The sequence below is a fragment of the Oncorhynchus keta genome, chromosome 35 (genome assembly GCF_023373465.1).
Source record: "Oncorhynchus keta strain PuntledgeMale-10-30-2019 chromosome 35, Oket_V2, whole genome shotgun sequence".
Taxonomy (NCBI): domain Eukaryota; kingdom Metazoa; phylum Chordata; class Actinopteri; order Salmoniformes; family Salmonidae; genus Oncorhynchus; species Oncorhynchus keta.
The window spans coordinates 78,450,934-78,475,109 of record NC_068455.1 but is presented as its reverse complement, the minus strand read 5'-3'; the positions used below and the strand labels follow the sequence as shown (position 1 = coordinate 78,475,109).

At 39.2% G+C, this 24,176-nt stretch overlaps 1 protein-coding gene across 1 annotated transcript in view; it reads right to left on the bottom strand.

The window, feature by feature from the left end:
- Positions 1 to 1,010: 1,010 nt before the first annotated feature.
- LOC118383103 (cytochrome P450 26B1) overlaps positions 1,011 to 24,176 on the bottom strand; it is a 46,566-nt gene continuing 23,400 nt past the window's right edge. Inside the window, 7 exon segments of the mRNA XM_052497960.1 lie at positions 1,011 to 4,381; positions 4,709 to 4,990; positions 18,891 to 19,046; positions 19,973 to 20,129; positions 21,552 to 21,628; positions 21,631 to 21,671; positions 23,227 to 23,230. Of these exon segments, the coding sequence (XP_052353920.1) occupies positions 3,971 to 4,381; positions 4,709 to 4,990; positions 18,891 to 19,046; positions 19,973 to 20,129; positions 21,552 to 21,628; positions 21,631 to 21,671; positions 23,227 to 23,230 (1,128 nt within the window). The 3' untranslated portion in view covers positions 1,011 to 3,970.

Sequence of the window (24,176 nt, the reverse complement as noted above, 5' to 3'; positions counted from 1 at the left end):
CAGGGTCGGGTCAGGGTCTTTCATGAGAAGAAACGATGAGAAGAAACAGGGTCGGCTCAGGGTCTTTCAGGAACCACAGAAGAAACACGGTCGGCTTAGGGTCTTTCATGACGATGAGAATCAACAGGGTCGGCTCAGGGTCTTTCATGACGATGAGAAGAAACAGGGTCGGCTCAGGGTCTTTCATGACGATGAGAAGAAACAGGGTCGGGTCAGGGTCTTTCATGACGCTGAGAAGAAACAGGGTCGGCTCAGTGTCTTTCAGGAACCACAGAAGGAACAGGGTCGGCTCAGGGTCTTTCAGGAACCACAGAAGAAACAGGGTCGGCTCAGGGTTTTTCAGGAACCACAGAAGGAACAGGGTCAGCTCAGGGTCTTTCATGACGATGAGAAGAAACAGGTTCGGCTCAGGGTCTTTCAGGAACCACAGAAGAAACAAGGCTCTAGCCATATGGAGGCCCTAAGAGATTTGGTTGGGGTTCCGAACAAATTTCATGCAATTCTACTAATTTTGCCATGTGGCTCAGATATTTTTTTTAAATCTTCAGTTTTGCTGCTAATTTACTAAAATTCTACCCATTTCGCCATTTTTATATAGCTGGCTAGATTTACCAATCGAGAGTGACTGTCAGTGGCTGACATAGGAGGAAAAACTGCTGATGTTCAAATTTCTCCTTGTGTATTCTACTATTTTAACTCTGAATAGACTATTGAGTTCCTAAAAAAAATAAAAGATGTGTCAATAAGCGAGGGCTGACCGCTTATGTCGCTCATCCCTGGAGCCAGCCCCGAGAAGAACCGTGTCAAAGTGGAGCATTGGAACTACAGAACCACGGAATCACAGAACCACGGAATCGTGTAACCATGGAAACCACAGAACAGAGAAACCACAGACTTGTTTGGATGATTGTTGATGTGTCGGGTATTTGGACAGTGAAATGATCCATAGAGAACAATTGATTGATTTATCAGTTGACATCGGACAATTGAAATAATCGTTAGTCTTAATTTTCACATTATATTTTTATTACAGGAGTACATTTAAGAATCACAGTTGAAAAAACATTCATATTTGAACTAAGTGAATTGTTGGGATCTGTAAAAATGAAATACACATTATGTACAGAAAGACAGACAGACAGCGATAGACTTGCATCCCAAATGACACCCTAGTCCCTAATTAGTTCACTACTTACCATAGGACTCTGATCAAAAGTAGTGCACTGTATAGGGAATAGGGTATCAAATGGGACACAACAGAGAAAATAACCAATGAAGCCATGTGACACTTCAATACTGAACCTCGCAAGTAATTGTCTTCTTAATATTAATAATAAATGAATGTGGTGATAATAATAATAATTATTAGTATAATAATTATAATGATAATTATAATAATAACCCAAAATAAGAATAATTATTACAATAAACAATATTAACATATCCAACGCTGTTTTACAATATAACTGAAATAATTCATATCGTACTAAATATAAAGATATTTACCAACAAACACACTTTATAACTGAAATAATTCATATCGTACTAAATATAAAGATATTTACCAACAAACAGACTTTATAACTGAAATAATTCATATTGTACTAAATATAAAGATATTTACCAACAAACAGACTTTTGACATTTATACTAAAACTCTGGAAATATAATAAAAATGACAACTTAAAATAATAATATTTTATTACAATAAGAAATATTAATAGTCAATAATAATAATATTAGGGTATTAGATAGAACAGGTGTTAACTCATGGCTTACTTACTAAACACAAGAATCAGAATAAACAGAACTCCCTCTTTGCTTTTCACAAAATACAAATATTTGCTAAATACAATTTTAAAATACAATAAAAAAACGAGAAATGTCGAGGAATCTCACTTGCAATATATATATGATAGCACTTCTATAAGTTTCATGTAGAAACACACAAGCAGCTCACTGTACTTATAGTATGTGTAGACAATCAGTGGTGTAGTTGGTCCCAGAATATATACGTCTTCAACACTATAGACATTATATATCTGTAGAAGACGGTAGTAGAATATCATTTATAGAAGCTTTTCCCCACAGTCCCTGGGTCCTAGCTCCCTCCAGATAAAACTCCCAACTGTCCAAGGATTCCGGGATTTTGTTTCAGAATGTTCCGGAATGTCCCGGAATGTTTGTGAATTCCAAAAATGTTTGTGAGTTCCAGAATGTTTGTGAGTTCCAGAATGTTTGTGAGTTCCAGAATTCTTGTGAGTTCCAGAATGCTTGTGAGTTCCGGAATGCTTGTGAGTTCCGGAATGCTTGTGAGTTCCGGAATGTTCATTATGTTCTAAGTGTTCTTTTGACGAGTTATAAAGGAAGTAGTTTTGTTTTGGAAGTATTTTCTCTTCGTATCCATGATGGACATTTCCTGGTGTTGGGGTTAGTAATAAGTTCCAAAAATTATTCTGATTGTGCAATCGTCTCACGTTGTTAAATCTCATTAGCTAATAAAGTTTAGATTTTTCTTTAAATCAATTTTGCATTTTTGTGTTGATAAAGAGGAGCAGCTAGTCAAAATGTCACCTTCACGTCCCACAGAGTACAACAACACTCTGCTCCAACTGAAATACAAAACAAAAAGAAAGCAACTCTCAAGCAGCAAGTATATAGGTCTCCTCTCCTCCTCTATCTCTCCCTCTCTTCCCCTCTCTCTTTATCTCTCCCTGTTGTCTTCTCTTTCTTTATCTCTTCTTCTCTTTCTTTATCTCCCCTTCTCTTTCTCTCTATCATTCTTCCTCCAGCTTAGACGATTGTGATAGCTTTAGAAAAATGGTTCTCCTTTATGTCCGTAACACATCCAGTCAAGCAAAGAGGCAGATATCAAGCCAAGCGACGGACACATCGTCCGATGACATCATAGCACAGATTCGAGGGTTTGAAGGGGAAGGAGGATGATTGGGAACAACTCTTATGTGCAGGTTGAGTAATACAAAAAAAATGAAGATATGAAAATACGTCCAATGAAAGATCCCCTTCCACACCTGAGCTATTAACACACAATCCTAAAGTCCTTTCCAGGTTTTGAGTCTCTCGTTCGCATTCTCCCTGAAGTCCTTTATAGCAGGGGGTCTCTGCTTCAACCCCATCTTGGAGAATTATAGTCCATTTTCCGGGTAAAAACGCCTCACTTAACTAATCGTGATAGTTGATAGGTTGACAGATTGTTTGAGAGACGTGTGTTAGAGCATATGGCTGGAAGAAAAGCCTGTAAAACCTTACCACTTGCCAGGACTGGATTTGGAGCACCTTGATTTATACAAATGTGTATGAACCCACCTCTGACCCTTCTCTCTTTAGCTCTGGATGCTTCATTCATTTTAAGAGTCTCTCTCTCTCTCCTGTGTAGATTCTCCTGTCTGTTATCCTTTCCCTACGCTTCTTAAGTCATTATACCCTGTTTTATCCCATTATGTCGTTCGTTCTTCCCTACCTCCATCCATCCCTCTAATCCAAATACACTCCCCGTAAGAATCTGTTTCCTAATTGTGCATAACTTCTCTCAACATTAAATCTTCTGTGTTTTAATTCATTCATTATATTACATTACTTTTCATTGTATACATAGTTTTTGTATATTTCTTGGAAAACAAACGGAATAGAGATTATACACTTTGTTTAGCCTCTGTTCTTCTTCTTAGTCTCCCAGAAAGTTCCAATGACCTAACAATAACACGACAAAAGAGAAGGAATCGGAATTCAGAATGTTCCTTTTTAGAGTTCAACGGACACATCCAACATTCCAAGACATCAGCAAAATGGGGGGGGGGAAGGATGCTAGATCAGTCCTGACCTCCCATCCTCCTTTTATTCTCTCTGCCATGTCCTCCATCCATCCTCCTCCTCTCTCTCATTTGTCCTCCCTCTATTCCATCCCTCCCTTCCTCCTTCACCTGTGCTTCGTCCAATCCAAATCAACGATCTACACCGCGGCTCCCAGCAGCTCTTCCGTTTTGATGTCGGCTAGTAGATCAGCCGGAATCTCGTTCTGGTTAGAATCCAGACCGTAGAACTTCACCTTCAACCCGTCCACCGGGTGAACCACCGGCACCGTCACCACTCTAGGAAAATTCCGGGTCGCCAACTCAAACCGGCTGGTGCTGGCCAGCTCGATGGCCAGTATACGGAGGAAGAGAGTGGCGAGCTGTTTCCCGAGACAGGAGCGGATGCCGCCGCCGAACGGGAGGTAGTGGAAGCGTCCCTCCTTGTCTTCGCTGCGTTCCTGGGAGAAGCGGTCGGGGTCGAAGGCGTCCACGTCCTTGAAGACGGAGGAGGTATCGTGTGTGTCTCTGATGCTGTACATCACACTCCAACCCTTCGGGATCTGTACCCCCTGGGGACGGAGAGAGAAACGAGGAAGAGTCATTTACAAAGACAAGACAACAGACAAGACAACGGACAAGACAACAGACAAGACAACAGACAAGACAACAGACAAGACAACAGACAAGACAACAGACAAGACAACAGACAAGACAAAATATAAGACAAGACAACGGACAAGACAACGGACAAGACAAGACAACGGACAAGACAAAATATAAGACAAGACAAGACAACGGACAAGACAAAATAGACAAAAGGCAAGAAAACACAAGAAGACAAGATGGGAATTAGAGAGAGAGATTAACAGATGACAGAATACAAATATAACACTCACGTCTAGTTCAAAGGTCTGCAGGGCCGTCCTATAACCCCCAGACACGGGCGTGAAGAGCCTCAGCACCTCCTTAATCACACAGTCCAGATACTTCAGACTAACGATGGTATCCAGACCCAGTTCCCCCTCGCACAGACAGCCGTTGTGGAGGATCCCCCTGGTCCGGAGCTCCTCTCGTAACTTCTCCAGCACGGCAGGGTGGCGTAGGAGCTGCATGATGAGAGAGGTGGAGGCACTGGCCGTGGTGGCAAACGCTGCGAAGATCAGCTCAATGGTCGCCTCCTGGAGACGAGAGGAAGAAGAGAGATGTGTTCATTAGGATGAGGTCATCTGTAGGGAAACTGATATTACAACTACTCTATAGCACCGATATCGCTTCTGAAATACATTGATCTGTGATTCTGGTCAGATATCCAATACATTGATCTGTGATACTAGACAGATATCCAAACATTGATCTGTGATACTAGTCAGATATCCAATACATTGATCTGTGATACTAGTCAGGGTGATCTGTGATACTAGACAGATATCCAATACATTGATCTGTGATACTAGTCAGATATCCAATACATTGATCTGTGATACTAGATATCAATACATTGATCTGTGATACTAGTCAGATGATCCAATACATAGATCTGTGATACTAGACAGATCTGTGATACTAGACAGGGTGATCTGTGATACTAGTCAGGGTGATCTGTGATACTAGACAGATATCCAAACATTGATCTGTGATACTAGTCAGATATCCAATACATTGATCTGTGATACTAGTCAGATATCCAAACATTGATCTGTGATACTAGACAGATATCCAATACATTGATCTGTGATACTAGTCAGATATCCAATACATTGATCTGTGATACTAGTCAGATATCTGTGAATACATTGATCTGTGATACTAGACAGATATCCAAACATTGATCTGTGATACTAGTCAGATATCCAATACATTGATCTGTGATACTAGTCAGATATCTGTGATACTAGACAGATATCCAATACATTGATCTGTGTACTAGACAGATATCCAATACATTGATCTGTGATACTAGACAGGGTGATCTGTGATCTAGACAGGGTGATCTGTGATACTAGACAGGGTGATCTGTGATACTAGACAGATATCCAAACATTGATCTGTGATACTAGTCAGATATCCAATACATTGATCTGTGATACTAGTCAGATCTGTGATACTAGACAGATATCCAAACATTGATCTGTGATACTAGTCAGATATCCAATACATTGATCTGTGATACTAGACAGATATCCAAACATTGATCTGTGATACTAGACAGATATCCAAACATTGATCTGTGATACTAGTCAGATATCCAATACATTGATCTGTGATACTAGTCAGATATCCAATATATTGATCTGTGATACTAGTCAGATATCCAATACTAGTCAGGGTGATCTGTGATACTAGTCAGATATCCAAACATTGATCTGTGATACTAGTCAGATATCCAATACATTGATCTGTGATACTAGTCAGATATCCAATACATTGATCTGTGATACTAGTCAGATATCCAAACATTGATCTGTGATACTAGTCAGATATCCAATACATTGATCTGTGATACTAAATACATTGATCTGTGATACTAGTCAGATATCCAATACATTGATCTGTGATACTAGACAGATATCCAAACATTGATCTGTGATACTAGTCAGTCTGTGATTCTAGTCAGATATCCAAACATTGATCTGTGATACTAGTCAGATATCCAAACATTGATCTGTGATACTAGTCAGATATCCAAACATTGATCTGTGATACTAGTCAGATATCCAATACATTGATCTGTGATACTAGTCAGATACCCAATACATTGATCTGTGATACTAGTCAGATATCCAATACATTGATCTGTGATACTAGTCAGATATCCAATACATTGATCTGTGATACTAGTCAGATATCCAATACATTGATCTGTGATACTAGACAGATATCCAAACATTGATCTGTGATACTAGTCAGATATCCAATACATTGATCTGTGATACTAGTCAGATATCCAATACATTGATCTGTGATACTAGACAGATATCCAATACATTGATCTGTGATACTAGTCAGATATCCAATACATTGATCTGTGATACTAGTCAGATATCCAATACATTGATCTGTGATTCTAGTCAGATATCCAATACATTGATCTGTGATTCTAGTCAGATATCCAAACATTGATCTGTGATACTAGACAGATATCCAATACATTGATCTGTGATACTAGTCAGATATGATCTGTGATACTAGACAGATATCCAATACATTGATCTGTGATACTAGTCAGATATCCAATACATTGATCTGTGATACTAGTCAGATATCCAAACATTGATCTGTGATACTAGTCAGATATCCAAACATTGATCTGTGATACTAGTCAGGGTGATCTGTGATACTAGACAGATATCCAAACATTGATCTGTGATACTAGTCAGATATCCAAACATTGATCTGTGATACTAGTCAGATATCCAAACATTGATCTGTGATACTAGTCAGATATCCAAACATTGATCTGTGATACTAGTCAGATATCCAAACATTGATCTGTGATACTAGTCAGATATCCAAACATTGATCTGTGATACTAGTCAGAGTGATCTGTGATACTAGTCAGGGTGATCTGTGATACTAGTCAGATATCCAATACATTGATCTGTGATACTAGTCAGATATCCAATACATTGATCTGTGATACTAGTCAGATATCCAAACATTGATCTGTGATACTAGACAGATATCCAAACATTGATCTGTGATACTAGTCAGATATCCAATACATTGATCTGTGATACTAGTCAGATATCCAAACATTGATCTGTGATACTAGTCAGATATCCAATATCCACATTGATCTGTGATACTAGTCAGATATCCAATACATTGATCTGTGATACTAGTCAGATCTGATCTGTGATACTAGTCAGATATCCAATACATTGATCTGTGATACTAGTCAGATATCCAATACATTGATCTGTGATACTAGACAGATATCCAATACATTGATCTGTGATACTAGTCAGATATCCAATACATTGATCTGTGATACTAGTCAGATATCCAAACATTGATCTGTGATACTAGTCAGATATCCAATACATTGATCTGTGATACTAGTCAGATATCCAATACATTGATCTGTGATACTAGTCAGATATCCAAACATTGATCTGTGATACTAGACAGATATCCAATACATTGATCTGTGATACTAGACAGGGTGATCTGTGATACTAGTCAGATATCCAATACATTGATCTGTGATACTAGTCAGATATCCAATACATTGATCTGTGATACTAGTCAGATATCCAAACATTGATCTGTGATACTAGACAGATATCCAAACATTGATCTGTGATACTAGTCAGATATCCAATACATTGATCTGTGATACTAGTCAGGGTGATCTGTGATACTAGTCAGATATCCAATACATTGATCTGTGATACTAGTCAGATATCCAATACATTGATCTGTGATACTAGACAGATATCCAATACATTGATCTGTGATACTAGTCAGATATCCAATACATTGATCTGTGATACTAGACAGATATCCAATACATTGATCTGTGATACTAGTCAGATACCCAATACATTGATCTGTGATACTAGTCAGATATCCAATACATTGATCTGTGATACTAGTCAGATACCCAATACATTGATCTGTGATACTAGACAGATACCCAATACATTGATCTGTGATACTAGTCAGATATCCAATACATTGATCTGTGATACTAGTCAGGACATTGATCTGTGATACTAGTCAGATACCCAATACATTGATCTGTGATACTAGACAGATATCCAAACATTGATCTGTGATACTAGTCAGATATCCAATACATTGATCTGTGATACTAGTCAGGGTGATCTGTGATACTAGTCAGGGTGATCTGTGATACTAGTCAGGTTGATCTGTGATACTAGTCAGGTGATCTGTGATACTAGTCAGATATCCAATACATTGATCTGTGATACTAGTCAGATATCCAAACATTGATCTGTGATACTAGTCAGATATCCAATACATTGATCTGTGATACTAGTCAGATATCCAATACATTGATCTGTGATACTAGACAGATATCCAAACATTGATCTGTGATACTAGTCAGGGTGATCTGTGATACTAGTCAGATATCCAATACATTGATCTGTGATACTAGTCAGATATCCAATACATTGATCTGTGATACTAGACAGATATCCAATACATTGATCTGTGATACTAGTCAGATATCCAATACATTGATCTGTGATACTAGTCAGATATCCAATACATTGATCTGTGATACTAGTCAGATATCCAATACATTGATCTGTGATACTAGTCAGATATCCAATACATTGATCTGTGATACTAGACAGATATCCAAACATTGATCTGTGATACTAGACAGATATCCAATACATTGATCTGTGATACTAGTCAGGGTGATCTGTGATACTAGTCAGATTGATCTGTGATACTAGTCAGATATCCAATACATTGATCTGTGATACTAGTCAGATATCCAATACATTGATCTGTGATACTAGTCAGATATCCAATACATTGATCTGTGATACTAGACAGATATCCAAACATTGATCTGTGATACTAGACAGATATCCAATACATTGATCTGTGATACTAGACAGATATCCAAACATTGATCTGTGATACTAGTCAGATATCCAAACATTGATCTGTGATACTAGTCAGATATCCAAACATTGATCTGTGATACTAGTCAGATATCCAAACATTGATCTGTGATACTAGTCAGATATCCAAACATTGATCTGTGATACTAGTCAGATATCCAAACATTGATCTGTGATACTAGTCAGGGTGATCTGTGATACTAGTCAGATATCCAATACATTGATCTGTGATACTAGTCAGATACCCAATACATTGATCTGTGATTCTAGTCAGATATCCAATACATTGATCTGTGATACTATACTAGTCAGATATCCAATACATTGATCTGTGATACTAGACAGATATCCAAACATTGATCTGTGATACTAGTCAGATATCCAAACATTGATCTGTGATACTAGTCAGATATCCAATACATTGATCTGTGATACTAGTCAGATACTACATTGATCTGTGATTCTAGTCAGATATCCAATACATTGATCTGTGATACTAGACAGATATCCAATACATTGATCTGTGATACTAGTCAGATACCCAATACATTGATCTGTGATACTAGTCAGATATCCAAACATTGATCTGTGATACTAGTCAGATATCCAATACATTGATCTGTGATACTAGTCAGATACCCAATACATTGATCTGTGATACTAGTCAGATACCCAATACATTGATCTGTGATACTAGTCAGATACCCAATACATTGATCTGTGATACTAGTCAGATATCCAAACATTGATCTGTGATACTAGTCAGATATCCAATACATTGATCTGGAATACTAGTCAGGGTGATCTGTGATACTAGACAGATATCCAAACATTGATCTGTAATACTAGTCAGATTGATCTGTGATACTAGTCAGATATCCAAACATTGATCTGTGATACTAGACAGATATCCAATACATTGATCTGTGATACTAGTCAGATATCCAATACATTGATCTGTGATACTAGTCAGATATCCAAACATTGATCTGTGATACTAGTCAGATATCCAATACATTGATCTGTGATACTAGTCAGATATCCAAACATTGATCTGTGATACTAGTCAGGGTGATCTGTGATACTAGTCAGATATCCAATACATTGATCTGTGATACTAGTCAGATATCCAATACATTGATCTGTGATACTAGTCAGGGTGATCTGTGATACTAGACAGATATCCAATACATTGATCTGTGATACTAGTCAGATATCCAATACATTGATCTGTGATACTAGTCAGGGTGATCTGTGATACTAGACAGATATCCAATACATTGATCTGTGATACTAGTCAGGGTGATCTGTGATACTAGACAGATATCCAATACATTGATCTGTGATACTAGTCAGATATCCAATACATTGATCTGTGATACTAGTCAGATATCCAAACATTGATCTGTGATACTAGTCAGATATCCAATACATTGATCTGTGATACTAGTCAGATATCCAATACATTGATCTGTGATACTAGTCAGATATCCAATACATTGATCTGTGATACTAGACAGATATCCAAACATTGATCTGTGATACTAGTCAGATATCCAAACATTGATCTGTGATACTAGACAGATATCCAATACATTGATCTGTGATACTAGTCAGATACCCAATACATTGATCTGTGATACTAGTCAGATATCCAATACATTGATCTGTGATACTAGACAGATATCCAAACATTGATCTGTGATACTAGACAGATATCCAATACATTGATCTGTGATACTAGACAGATATCCAAACATTGATCTGTGATACTAGTCAGATATCCAATACATTGATCTGTGATACTAGTCAGATATCCAAACATTGATCTGTGATACTAGTCAGATATCCAATACATTGATCTGTGATACTAGACAGATATCCAATACATTGATCTGTGATTCTAGTGATATCTGATCTGTGATACTAGTCAGATATCCAAACATTGATCTGTGATACTAGTCAGATATCCAATACATTGATCTGTGATACTAGTCAGATATCCAATACATTGATCTGTGATACTAGACAGATATCCAATACATTGATCTGTGATACTAGTCAGATACCCAATACATTGATCTGTGATACTAGTCAGGGTGATCTGTGATACTAGTCAGATATCCAATACATTGATCTGTGATACTAGTCAGATATCCAATACATTGATCTGTGATACTAGTCAGGGTGATCTGTGATACTAGTCAGATATCCAATACATTGATCTGTGATACTAGTCAGATATCCAATTGATCTGTGATACTAGACAGATATCCAATACATTGATCTGTGATACTAGTCAGATATCCAATACATTGATCTGTGATACTAGTCAGGGTGATCTGTGATACTAGACAGATATCCAATACATTGATCTGTGATACTAGTCAGGGTGATCTGTGATACTAGTCAGATATCCAATACATTGATCTGTGATACTAGTCAGGGTGATCTGTGATACTAGTCAGATATCCAATACATTGATCTGTGATACTAGTCAGATATCCAATACATTGATCTGTGATACTAGTCAGGGTGATCTGTGATACTAGTCAGATATCCAATACATTGATCTGTGATACTAGTCAGATATCCAATACATTGATCTGTGATACTAGTCAGATATCCAATACATTGATCTGTGATACTAGTCAGATATCCAATACATTGATCTGGAATACTAGTCAGGGTGATCTGTGATACTAGTCAGATATCCAATACATTGATCTGTGATACTAGTCAGATATCCAATACATTGATCTGTGATACTAGTCAGATATCCAAACATTGATCTGTGATACTAGTCAGATATCCAATACATTGATCTGTGATACTAGTCAGGGTGATCTGTGATACTAGTCAGATATCCAAACATTGATCTGTGATACTAGTCAGATATCCAATACATTGATCTGTGATACTAGACAGATATCCAATACATTGATCTGTGATACTAGTCAGATATCCAAACATTGATCTGTGATACTAGTCAGATATCCAATACATTGATCTGTGATACTAGTCAGATATCCAATACATTGATCTGTGATACTAGTCAGATATCCAATACATTGATCTGTGATACTAGTCAGATATCCAATACATTGATCTGTGATACTAGTCAGGGTGATCTGTGATACTAGTCAGATATCCAATACATTGATCTGTGATACTAGACAGATATCCAAACATTGATCTGTGATACTAGACAGATATCCAATACATTGATCTGTGATACTAGACAGATATCCAATACATTGATCTGTGATTCTAGTCAGATACCCAATACATTGATCTGTGATACTAGTCAGATACCCAATACATTGATCTGTGATACTAGTCAGATACCCAATACATTGATCTGTGATACTAGTCAGGGTGATCTGTGATACTAGACAGATATCCAATACATTGATCTGTGATACTAGTCAGATATCCAAACATTGATCTGTGATACTAGTCAGATATCCAATACATTGATCTGTGATACTAGTCAGATATCCAATACATTGATCTGTGATACTAGTCAGGGTGATCTGTGATACTAGTCAGATATCCAATACATTGATCTGTGATACTAGTCAGATATCCAATACATTGATCTGTGATACTAGACAGATATCCAATACATTGATCTGTGATACTAGTCAGATATCCAATACATTGATCTGTGATACTAGTCAGATATCCAATACATTGATCTGTGATACTAGACAGATATCCAAACATTGATCTGTGATACTAGTCAGATATCCAATACATTGATCTGTGATTCTAGTCAGATATCCAAACATTGATCTGTGATACTAGTCAGATATCCAATACATTGATCTGTGATACTAGTCAGATACCCAATACATTGATCTGTGATACTAGTCAGGGTGATCTGTGATTCTAGTCAGATATCCAAACATTGATCTGTGATACTAGACAGATATCCAAACATTGATCTGTGATACTAGTCAGATATCCAAACATTGATCTGTGATACTAGTCAGATATCCAATACATTGATCTGTGATACTAGTCAGATATCCAATACATTGATCTGTGATACTAGTCAGGGTGATCTGTGATACTAGTCAGATATCCAAACATTGATCTGTGATACTAGACAGGTATCCAAACATTGATCTGTGATACTAGTCAGATATCCAATACATTGATCTGTGATACTAGTCAGATACCCAATACATTGATCTGTGATACTAGTCAGGGTGATCTGTGATTCTAGTCAGATATCCAAACATTGATCTGTGATACTAGACAGATATCCAAACATTGATCTGTGATACTAGTCAGATATCCAAACATTGATCTGTGATACTAGTCAGATATCCAATACATTGATCTGTGATACTAGTCAGATATCCAATACATTGATCTGTGATACTAGTCAGGGTGATCTGTGATTCTAGTCAGATATCCAAACATTGATCTGTGATACTAGACAGATATCCAAACATTGATCTGTGATACTAGTCAGATATCCAATACATTGATCTGTGATACTAGTCAGATACCCAATACATTGATCTGTGATACTAGTCAGGGTGATCTGTGATACTAGACAGATATCCAAAACATTGATCTGTGATACTAGACAGATATCCAATACATTGATCTGTGATACTAGTCAGATATCCAATACATTGATCTGTGATACTAGTCAGATACCCAATACATTGATCTGTGATACTAGTCAGGGTGATCTGTGATACTAGACAGATATCCAAACATTGATCTGTGATATACTAGTCAGATATCCCAATACATTGATCTGTGATACTAGTCAGATACCCAATACATTGATCTGTGATACTAGTCAGGGTGATCTGTGATACTAGTCAGGGTGATCTGTGATACTAGTCAGATATCCAAACATTGATCTGTGATACTAGTCAGGGTGATCTGTGATACTAGTCAGATACCCAATACATTGATCTGTGATACTAGACAGATATCCAAACATTGATCTGTGATACTAGTCAGATATCCAATACATTGATCTGTGATACTAGTCAGATATCCAATACATTGATCTGTGATACTAGTCAGATACCCAATACATTGATCTGGAATACTAGTCAGGGTGATCTGTGATACTAGACAGATATCCAATACATTGATCTGTGATACTAGTCAGATATCCAATACATTGATCTGGAATACTAGTCAGGGTGATCTGTGATACTAGACAGATATCCAAACATTGATCTGTGATACTAGACAGATATCCAATACATTGATCTGTGATACTAGTCAGGGTGATCTGTGATACTAGACAGATATCCAAACATTGATCTGTGATACTAGTCAGATATCCAATACATTGATCTGTGATACTAGTCAGATACCCAATACATTGATCTGTGATACTAGACAGATATCCAATACATTGATCTGTGATACTAGTCAGATATCCAATACATTGATCTGTGATACTAGTCAGATATCCAATACATTGATCTGTGATACTAGTCAGATATCCAATACATTGATCTGTGATACTAGACAGATATCCAAACATTGATCTGTGATACTAGTCAGATATCCAAACATTGATCTGTGATACTAGTCAGATATCCAATACATTGATCTGTGATACTAGTCAGATATCCAATACATTGATCTGTGATACTAGACAGATATCCAATACATTGATCTGTGATACTAGTCAGATATCCAATACATTGATCTGTGATACTAGTCAGATATCCAATACATTGATCTGTGATACTAGTCAGATATCCAATACATTGATCTGTGATACTAGTCAGATATCCAATACATTGATCTGTGATACTAGTCAGATACCCAATACATTGATCTGTGATACTAGTCAGATATCCAATACATTGATCTGTGATACTAGACAGGGTGATCTGTGATACTAGACAGATATCCAATACATTGATCTGTGATACTAGTCAGATTGATCTGTGATACTAGTCAGATATCCAATACATTGATCTGTGATACTAGTCAGATATCCAAACATTGATCTGTGATACTAGTCAGATATCAATACATTGATCTGTGATACTAGACAGATATCAATTTGATCTGTGATACTAGACAGATATCCAATACATTGATCTGTGATACTAGACAGATATCCAAACATTGATCTGTGATACTAGTCAGATATCCAAACATTGATCTGTGATAGATATCCAATACATTGATCTGTGATACTAGTCAGATATCCAATACATTGATCTGTGATACTAGACAGATATCCAATACATTGATCTGTGATACTAGTCAGATATCCAATACATTGATCTGTGATACTAGACAGATATCCAATACATTGATCTGTGATACTAGTCAGATATCCAATACATTGATCTGTGATACTAGTCAGATATCCAATACATTGATCTGTGATACTAGACAGATATCCAAACATTGATCTGTGATACTAGTCAGATATCCAATACATTGATCTGTGATACTAGACAGATATCCAAACATTGATCTGTGATACTAGTCAGATATCCAAACATTGATCTGTGATACTAGTCAGATATCCAAACATTGATCTGTGATACTAGTCAGATATCCAAACATTGATCTGTGATACTAGTCAGATATCCAAACATTGATCTGTGATACTAGTCAGATACCCAATACATTGATCTGTGATACTAGACAGATATCCAAACATTGATCTGTGATACTAGTCAGATATCCAATACATTGATCTGTGATACTAGTCAGATATCCAAACATTGATCTGTGATACTAGTCAGATACCCAATACATTGATCTGTGATACTAGACAGATATCCAAACATTGATCTGTGATACTAGACAGATATCCAAACATTGATCTGTGATACTAGTCAGATATCCAATACATTGATCTGTGATACTAGTCAGATATCCAAACATTGATCTGTGATACTAGTCAGATACCCAATACATTGATCTGTGATACTAGACAGATATCCAATACATTGATCTGTGATACTAGACAGATATCCAATACATTGATCTGTGATACTAGTCAGATACCCAATACATTGATCTGTGATACTAGTCAGATACCCAATACATTGATCTGTGATACTAGACAGATATCCAAACATTGATCTGTGATACTAGTCAGATATCCAAACATTGATCTGTGATACTAGACAGATATCCAAACATTGATCTGTGATACTAGTCAGATATCAATACATTGATCTGTGATACTAGTCAGATATCCAAACATTGATCTGTGATACTAGTCAGATACCCAATACATTGATCTGTGATACTAGACAGATATCCAATACATTGATCTGTGATACTAGACAGATATCCAATACATTGATCTGTGATACTAGACAGATATCCAATACATTGATCTGTGATACTAGACAGATATCCAATACATTGATCTGTGATACTAGTCAGATATCCAATACATTGATCTGTGATACTAGACAGATATCCAATACATTGATCTGTGATACTAGACAGATATCCAATACATTGATCTGTGATACTAGTCAGATATCCAATACATTGATCTGTGATACTAGACAGATATCCAAACATTGATCTGTGATACTAGTCAGATATCCAATACATTGATCTGTGATACTAGACAGATATCCAATACATTGATCTGTGATACTAGTCAGATATCCAATACATTGATCTGTGATACTAGTCAGATATCCAATACATTGATCTGGAATACTAGACAGATATCCAAACATTGATCTGTGATACTAGTCAGATATCCAATACATTGATCTGTGATACTAGACAGATATCCAATACATTGATCTGTGATACTAGACAGATTGATCTGTGATACTAGACAGATATCCAAACATTGATCTGTGATACTAGTCAGATATCCAATACATTGATCTGTGATACTAGTCAGATATCCAATACATTGATCTGTGATACTAGTCAGATATCCAATACATTGATCTGTGATACTAGTCAGATATCCAATACATTGATCTGTGATACTAGACAGATATCCAAACATTGATCTGTGATACTAGTCAGATATCCAATACATTGATCTGTGATACTAGTCAGATATCCAATACATTGATCTGTGATACTAGACAGATATCCAAACATTGATCTGTGATACTAGTCAGATATCCAATACATTGATCTGTGATACTAGTCAGATATCCAATACATTGATCTGTGATACTAGTCAGATATCCAATACATTGATCTGTGATACTAGACAGATATCCAAACATTGATCTGTGATACTAGTCAGATATCCAATACATTGATCTGTGATACTAGTCAGATATCCAATACATTGATCTGTGATACTAGACAGATATCCAAACATTGATCTGTGATACTAGTCAGATATCCAATACATTGATCTGTGATACTAGACAGATATCCAAACATTGATCTGTGATACTAGTCAGATATCCAAACATTGATCTGTGATACTAGACAGATATCCAAACATTGATCTGTGATACTAGACAGATATCCAATACATTGATCTGTGATACTAGACAGATATCCAAACATTGATCTGTGATACTAGTCAGATATCAATACATTGATCTGTGATACTAGACAGATATCCAATACATTGATCTGTGATACTAGATCAGATATCCAATACATTGATCTGTGATACTAGTCAGATATCCAATACATTGATCTGTGATACTAGTCAGATACCCAATACATTGATCTGTGATACTAGTCAGATATCCAATACATTGATCTGTGATACTAGTCAGATATCCAATACATTGATCTGTGATACTAGACAGATATCCAAACATTGATCTGTGATACTAGTCAGATATCCAATACATTGATCTGTGATACTAGTCAGATATCCAATACATTGATCTGGAATACTAGACAGATATCCAAACATTGATCTGTGATACTAGTCAGATATCCAATACATTGATCTGTGATACTAGACAGGGTGATCTGTGATACTAGACAGATATCCAATACATTGATCTGTGATACTAGACAGGGTGATCTGTGATACTAGACAGATATCCAATACATTGATCTGTGATACTAGACAGATATCCAATACATTGATCTGTGATACTAGACAGGGTGATCTGTGATACTAGACAGATATCCAAACATTGATCTGTGATACTAGTCAGATATCCAATACATTGATCTGGAATACTAGTCAGGGTGATCTGTGATACTAGACAGATATCCAATACATTGATCTGTGATTCTAGCCAGATATCCAATACATTGATCTGTGATTCTAGTCAGATATCCAATACATTGATCTGTGATTCTAGACAGATATCCAATACATTGATCTGTGATTCTAGCCAGATATCCAATACATTGATCTGTGATACTAGTCAGGACGATCTGTGATACTAGACAGATATCCAATACATTGATCTGTGATTCTATATATAGGGTATAGGGTGCCAGTCCTGGTCTAAAGTAGAGAGGGTTCCTAGGAAAGAAAGGTTCCTACCTTGAGTTCCTGCATGGTGAGTTCAGTGCCGTTCTCTTTTGCGCTCTCCAGCAAGATATCAAGTGCGTCGCTATAATCCTTCCCCTGGGAAGAGAGGGGTTTCTCCCTGATGGCCTTTTCTATTCCTTTCTGCAGTGTGTCCCTGGCACGGATACCCTACAGAAGTCAAAAACCCCACAGAGACATGTGGTCAGTGGTGTGTGTGACAAACAAGAATGTGTTGAATTACGTTTTCACAACAGCCTCAAGTCAGAACAGCCTCAGGTCTAATTACAGTTGATTTACGTTTTCACAACAGCCTCAAGTCAGAACAGCCTCAGGTCTAATTACAGTTGAATTACGTTTTCACAACAGCCTCAAGTCAGAACAGCCTCAGGTCTAATTACAGTTGATTTACGTTTTCACAACAGCCTCAAGTCAGAACAGCCTCAGGTCTAATTACAGTTGATTTACGTTTTCACAACAGCCTCAAGTCAGAACAGCCTCGGGTCTAATTACAGTTGATTTACGTTTTCACAACAGCCTCAAGTCAGAACAGCCTCCGGTCTAATTACAGTTGATTTACGTTTTCACAACAGCCTCAAGTCAGAACAGCCTCAGGTCTAATTACAGTTGAATTACGTTTTCACAACAGCCTCAAGTCAGAACAGCCTCAGGTCTAATTACAGTTGATTTACGTTTTCACAACAGCCTCAAGTCAGAACAGCCTCGGGTCTAATTACAGTTGATTTACGTTTTCACAACAGCCTCAAGTCAGAACAGCCTCGGGTCTAATTACAGTTGATTTACGTTTTCACAACAGCCTCAAGTCAGAACAGCCTCAGGTCTAATTACAGTTGATTTACGTTTTCACAACAGCCTCAAGTCAGAACAGCCTCAGGTCTAATTACAGTTGATTTACGTTTTCACAACAGCCTCAAGTCAGAACAGCCTCAGGTCTAATTACAGTTGATTTACGTTTTCACAACAGCCTCAAGTCAGAACAGCCTCAGGTCTAATTACAGTTGATTTACGTCTCGTTGATTAGATTAAATCCAGCCATATGTGTATTTGTCTGTTATTAACAAAGTGCTTTTTTGTACCTTCCTGTATCCACTGAAAGGCAGGTCTATGGGTAAGGTGAAGATGTTGTCTATAAACTCCTGGAAGGTGTTGAACAGATGTCTCATCTCCTCATCTGCTACTCTGAACCCCAGCAGTACCCTCACTGCCATGTGGAACGACAGCCTCTGGGATTCCCTGGGGAGGGAGGGAGGGAGAGAGAGAGGAGAGGGGGTTAATAACCAGACATAGCAACCCTACGTAGCCCTATGTAGCCTTTATGTAGGCTGAAGACCCTGAACCCCCAACCACACCCTCACTGCCATGTGGAACGACAGCCTCTGGGATTCCCTGGGGAGGGAGGGAGGGAGAGAGAGAGGAGAGGGGGTTAATAACCAGACATAGCAACCCTACGTAGCTCTATGTAGCCTTTATGTAGGCTGAAGACCCTGAACCCCGAAGCAATCAGGGGAAGCATTCAATTAATCGGAGGGGGGGAGGGATCAGTCAGGGAGGGAGGGAGGGAGGGAATCAGTCAGCCAAGGGAGGCCAATCAGGGAGGGAGGGAGGGAGGGAGGGAATCAGGGAGGAGGGATCAGGAGGGACTCAGTCAGGGGGGGTTAACAAATCAGTCAGCCAATCAGTAGCAATCCCCACTCAGCCCTATGTTGCCTTTATGTCAGGCTGAAGACCACTCAGTCAACCCCCAACCAATCCTCAGCCATGTGGAATGACAGCCTCTGGGATTCCCTGGGGAGGGAGGGAGGGAGGGAGGGAGGGAGGGATCAAGGGAGGGAGCCAATCAGGGAGGGAATCAGGGAGGGAATCAGTCAATTAATCAGGGAGGGAGGGAGGGAGGGAATCAGTCAACCAATCAGTCAGCCAATCAGTCAATTAATCAGTCAACCAATCAGTCAGCCAATCAGTCAGCCAATCAGTCAGCCAATCAGTCAATTAATCAGTCAACCAATCAGTCAACCAATCAGTCAGCCAATCAGTCAGCCAATCAGTCAGCCAATCAGTCAGCCAATCAGTCAACCAATCAGTCAACCAATCAGTCAGCCAATCAGTCAGCCAATCAGTCAACCAATCAGTCAACCAATCAGTCAACCAATCAGTCAGCCAATCAGTCAGCCAATCAGTCAGCCAATCAGTCAACCAATCAGTCAACAAATCAGTCAGCCAATCAGTCAGCCAATCAGTCAGCCAATCAGTCAGCCAATCAGTCAGCCAATCAGTCAGCCAAGTCAATTAATCAGTCAGCCAATCAGTCAGCCAATCAGTCAACCAATCAGTCAACCAATCAGTCAGCCAATCAGTCAGCCAATCAGTCAGCCAATCAGTGATAGTCCTGGAAGGTATCTTCAGACGGAGGATGGTATCTATAAACAATCAGGGTTCCTCTCCAGGTTTCCTCCTTCCAAGGGAGTTTCTCCTAACCACTGCACTACTGCTTCAGGCTCTGCTTGCTGTGTGTGTGTGTGTGTGTGTGTGTGTGTGTGTGTGTGTGTGTGTGTGTGTGTGTGTGTGTGTGTGTGTGTGTGTGTGTGTGTGTGTGTGTGTGTGTGTGTGTGTGTGTGTCTGTGTGTGTGTGTGTGTGTGGGGGGGTTTAGAAGTCACCTGTAGACGTTGATGGGTTCTGGGTTGGAGCTCCACAGCCTCAGTGACTCCTGGATCACCTGCTGAATCTTAGGGAGAGGTAGGACTGCAGAGCCTCATGACTGAACACCTTGGAGAGACCTGGAGGAGAGGAGGAGGGGAGGGAGAGTGAGAGAAGAGAGAGAGAAGAGAGAGAGAGAGGAGACAGGTGAGAAGGAAGGAGAGGAGAGAGAGAGGGGAAGAGAGAGGGAGACAGAGGAGGAGGAGAGGGGGAGAGAGGGGAAGTGTAAGGGTTAGAACCATTTCTTCACCATAACCACAACACTCTTCCTCACCTTGACCTGACCACAACCCTCTTCCTCACCTTGACCTGACCACAGACCTCTTCCTCACCTTGACCTGACCACAGACCTCTTCCTCACCTTGACCTGACCACAACCACAAACATCTTCCTCACCTTGACCTGACCACAACGACAGACCTCTTCCTCACCTTGACCTGACCACAACGACAAACCTCTTCCTCACCTTGACCTGACCACAATGACAAACCTCTTCCTCACCTTGACCTGACCACAGACCTCTTCCTCACCTTGACCTTACCACAACCTTCTTCCTCACCTTGACCTTACCACAAACCTCTTCCTCACCTTAACCTGACCACAAACCTCTTCCTCACCTTGACCTGACCACAACCACAGACCTCTTCCTCACCTTGACCTGACTACAGACCTCTTCCTCACCTTGACCTGACCACAGACCTCTTCCTCACCTTGACCTGACCACAGACCTCTTCCTCACCTTGACCTGACCACAGACCTCTTCCTCACCTTGACCTGACCACAGACCTCTTCCTCACCTTGACCTGACCACAGACCTCTTCCTCACCTTGACCTGACTACAGACCTCTTCCTCACCTTGACCTGACCACAGACCTCTTCCTCACCTTGACCTGACCACAGACCTCTTCCTCACCTTGACCTGACCACAGACCTCTTCCTCACCTTGACCTGACCACAACCCTCTTCCTCACCTTGACCTGACCACAATGACAAACCTCTTCCTCACCTTGACCTGACCACAGACCTCTTCCTCACCTTGACCTGACCACAACCACAGACCTCTTCCTCACCTTGACCTGACTACAGACCTCTTCCTCACCTTGACCTGACCACAGACCTCTTCCTCACCTTGACCTGACCACAGACCTCTTCCTCACCTTGACCTGACTACAGACCTCTTCCTCACCTTGACCTGACCACAGACCTCTTCCTCACCTTGACCTGACCACAGACCTCTTCCTCACCTTGACCTGACCACAGACCTCTTCCTCACCTTGACCTGACTACAGACCTCTTCCTCACCTTGACCTGACCACAGACCTCTTCCTCACCTTGACCTGACCACAGACCTCTTCCTCACCTTGACCTGACTACAGACCTCTTCCTCACCTTGACCTGACCACAGACCTCTTCCTCACCTTGACCTGACCACAGACCTCTTCCTCACCTTGACCTGACCACAGACCTCTTCCTCACCTTGACCTGACTACAGACCTCTTCCTCACCTTGACCTGACCACAGACCTCTTCCTCACCTTGACCTGACCACAGACCTCTTCCTCACCTTGACCTGACCACAGACCTTTTCCTCACCTTGACCTGACCACAGACCTCTTCCTCACCTTGACCTGACTACAGACCTCTTCCTCACCTTGACCTGACCACAACTCACCTGCATAATGTAACTATTCTCAAACACCGTGTCCAGAGAAAACATCTCACAACAACTTTTCTACTCCTTCAGACACAGCTGTCACATTCGGCACCGATACTACAAATCCCACAATCCTCTGAGTCATCGTTCAAAGCCTCTCTACTCTAGGATCATGTATTATGAAGAATGTGTTGATAATTTTAAAGATCTGCACAGATAAGGTTTGTCTACTCCGTTCTTTACTTCTTTGTCCTTTGACATGGGAAAATCTCTCAATATGTCAATGTTATGCTGTAGAGTGGACAGAGACTCTCAGTATGTCAACGTTATGTTGTAGAGTGGACAGAGACTCTCAGTATGTCAACGTTATGTTGTAGAGTGGACAGAAACTCTCAGTATGTCAATGTTATGTTGTAGAGTGGAAAGAGACTCTCAGTATGTCAATGTTATGTTGTAGAGTGGACAGAGACTCTCAGTATGTCAACGTTATGTTGTAGAGTGGACAGAAACTCTCAGTATGTCAATGTTATGTTGTAGAGTGGACAGAAACTCTCAGTATGTCAATGTTATGTTGTAGAGTGGACAGAGACTCTCAGTATGTCAATGTTATGTTGTAGAGTGGACAGAAACTCTCAGTATGTCAACGTTATGTTGTAGAGTGGACAGAGACTCTCAGTATGTCAATGTTATGTTGTAGAGTGGACAGAGACTCTCAGTATGTCAACGTTATGTTGTAGAGTGGACAGAGACTCTCAGTATGTCAACGTTATGTTGTAGAGTGGACAGAAACTCTCAGTATGTCAATGTTATGTTGTAGAGTGGAAAGAGACTCTCAGTATGTCAATGTTATGTTGTAGAGTGGACAGAGACTCTCAGTATGTCAACGTTATGTTGTAGAGTGGACAGAAACTCTCAGTATGTCAACGTTATGT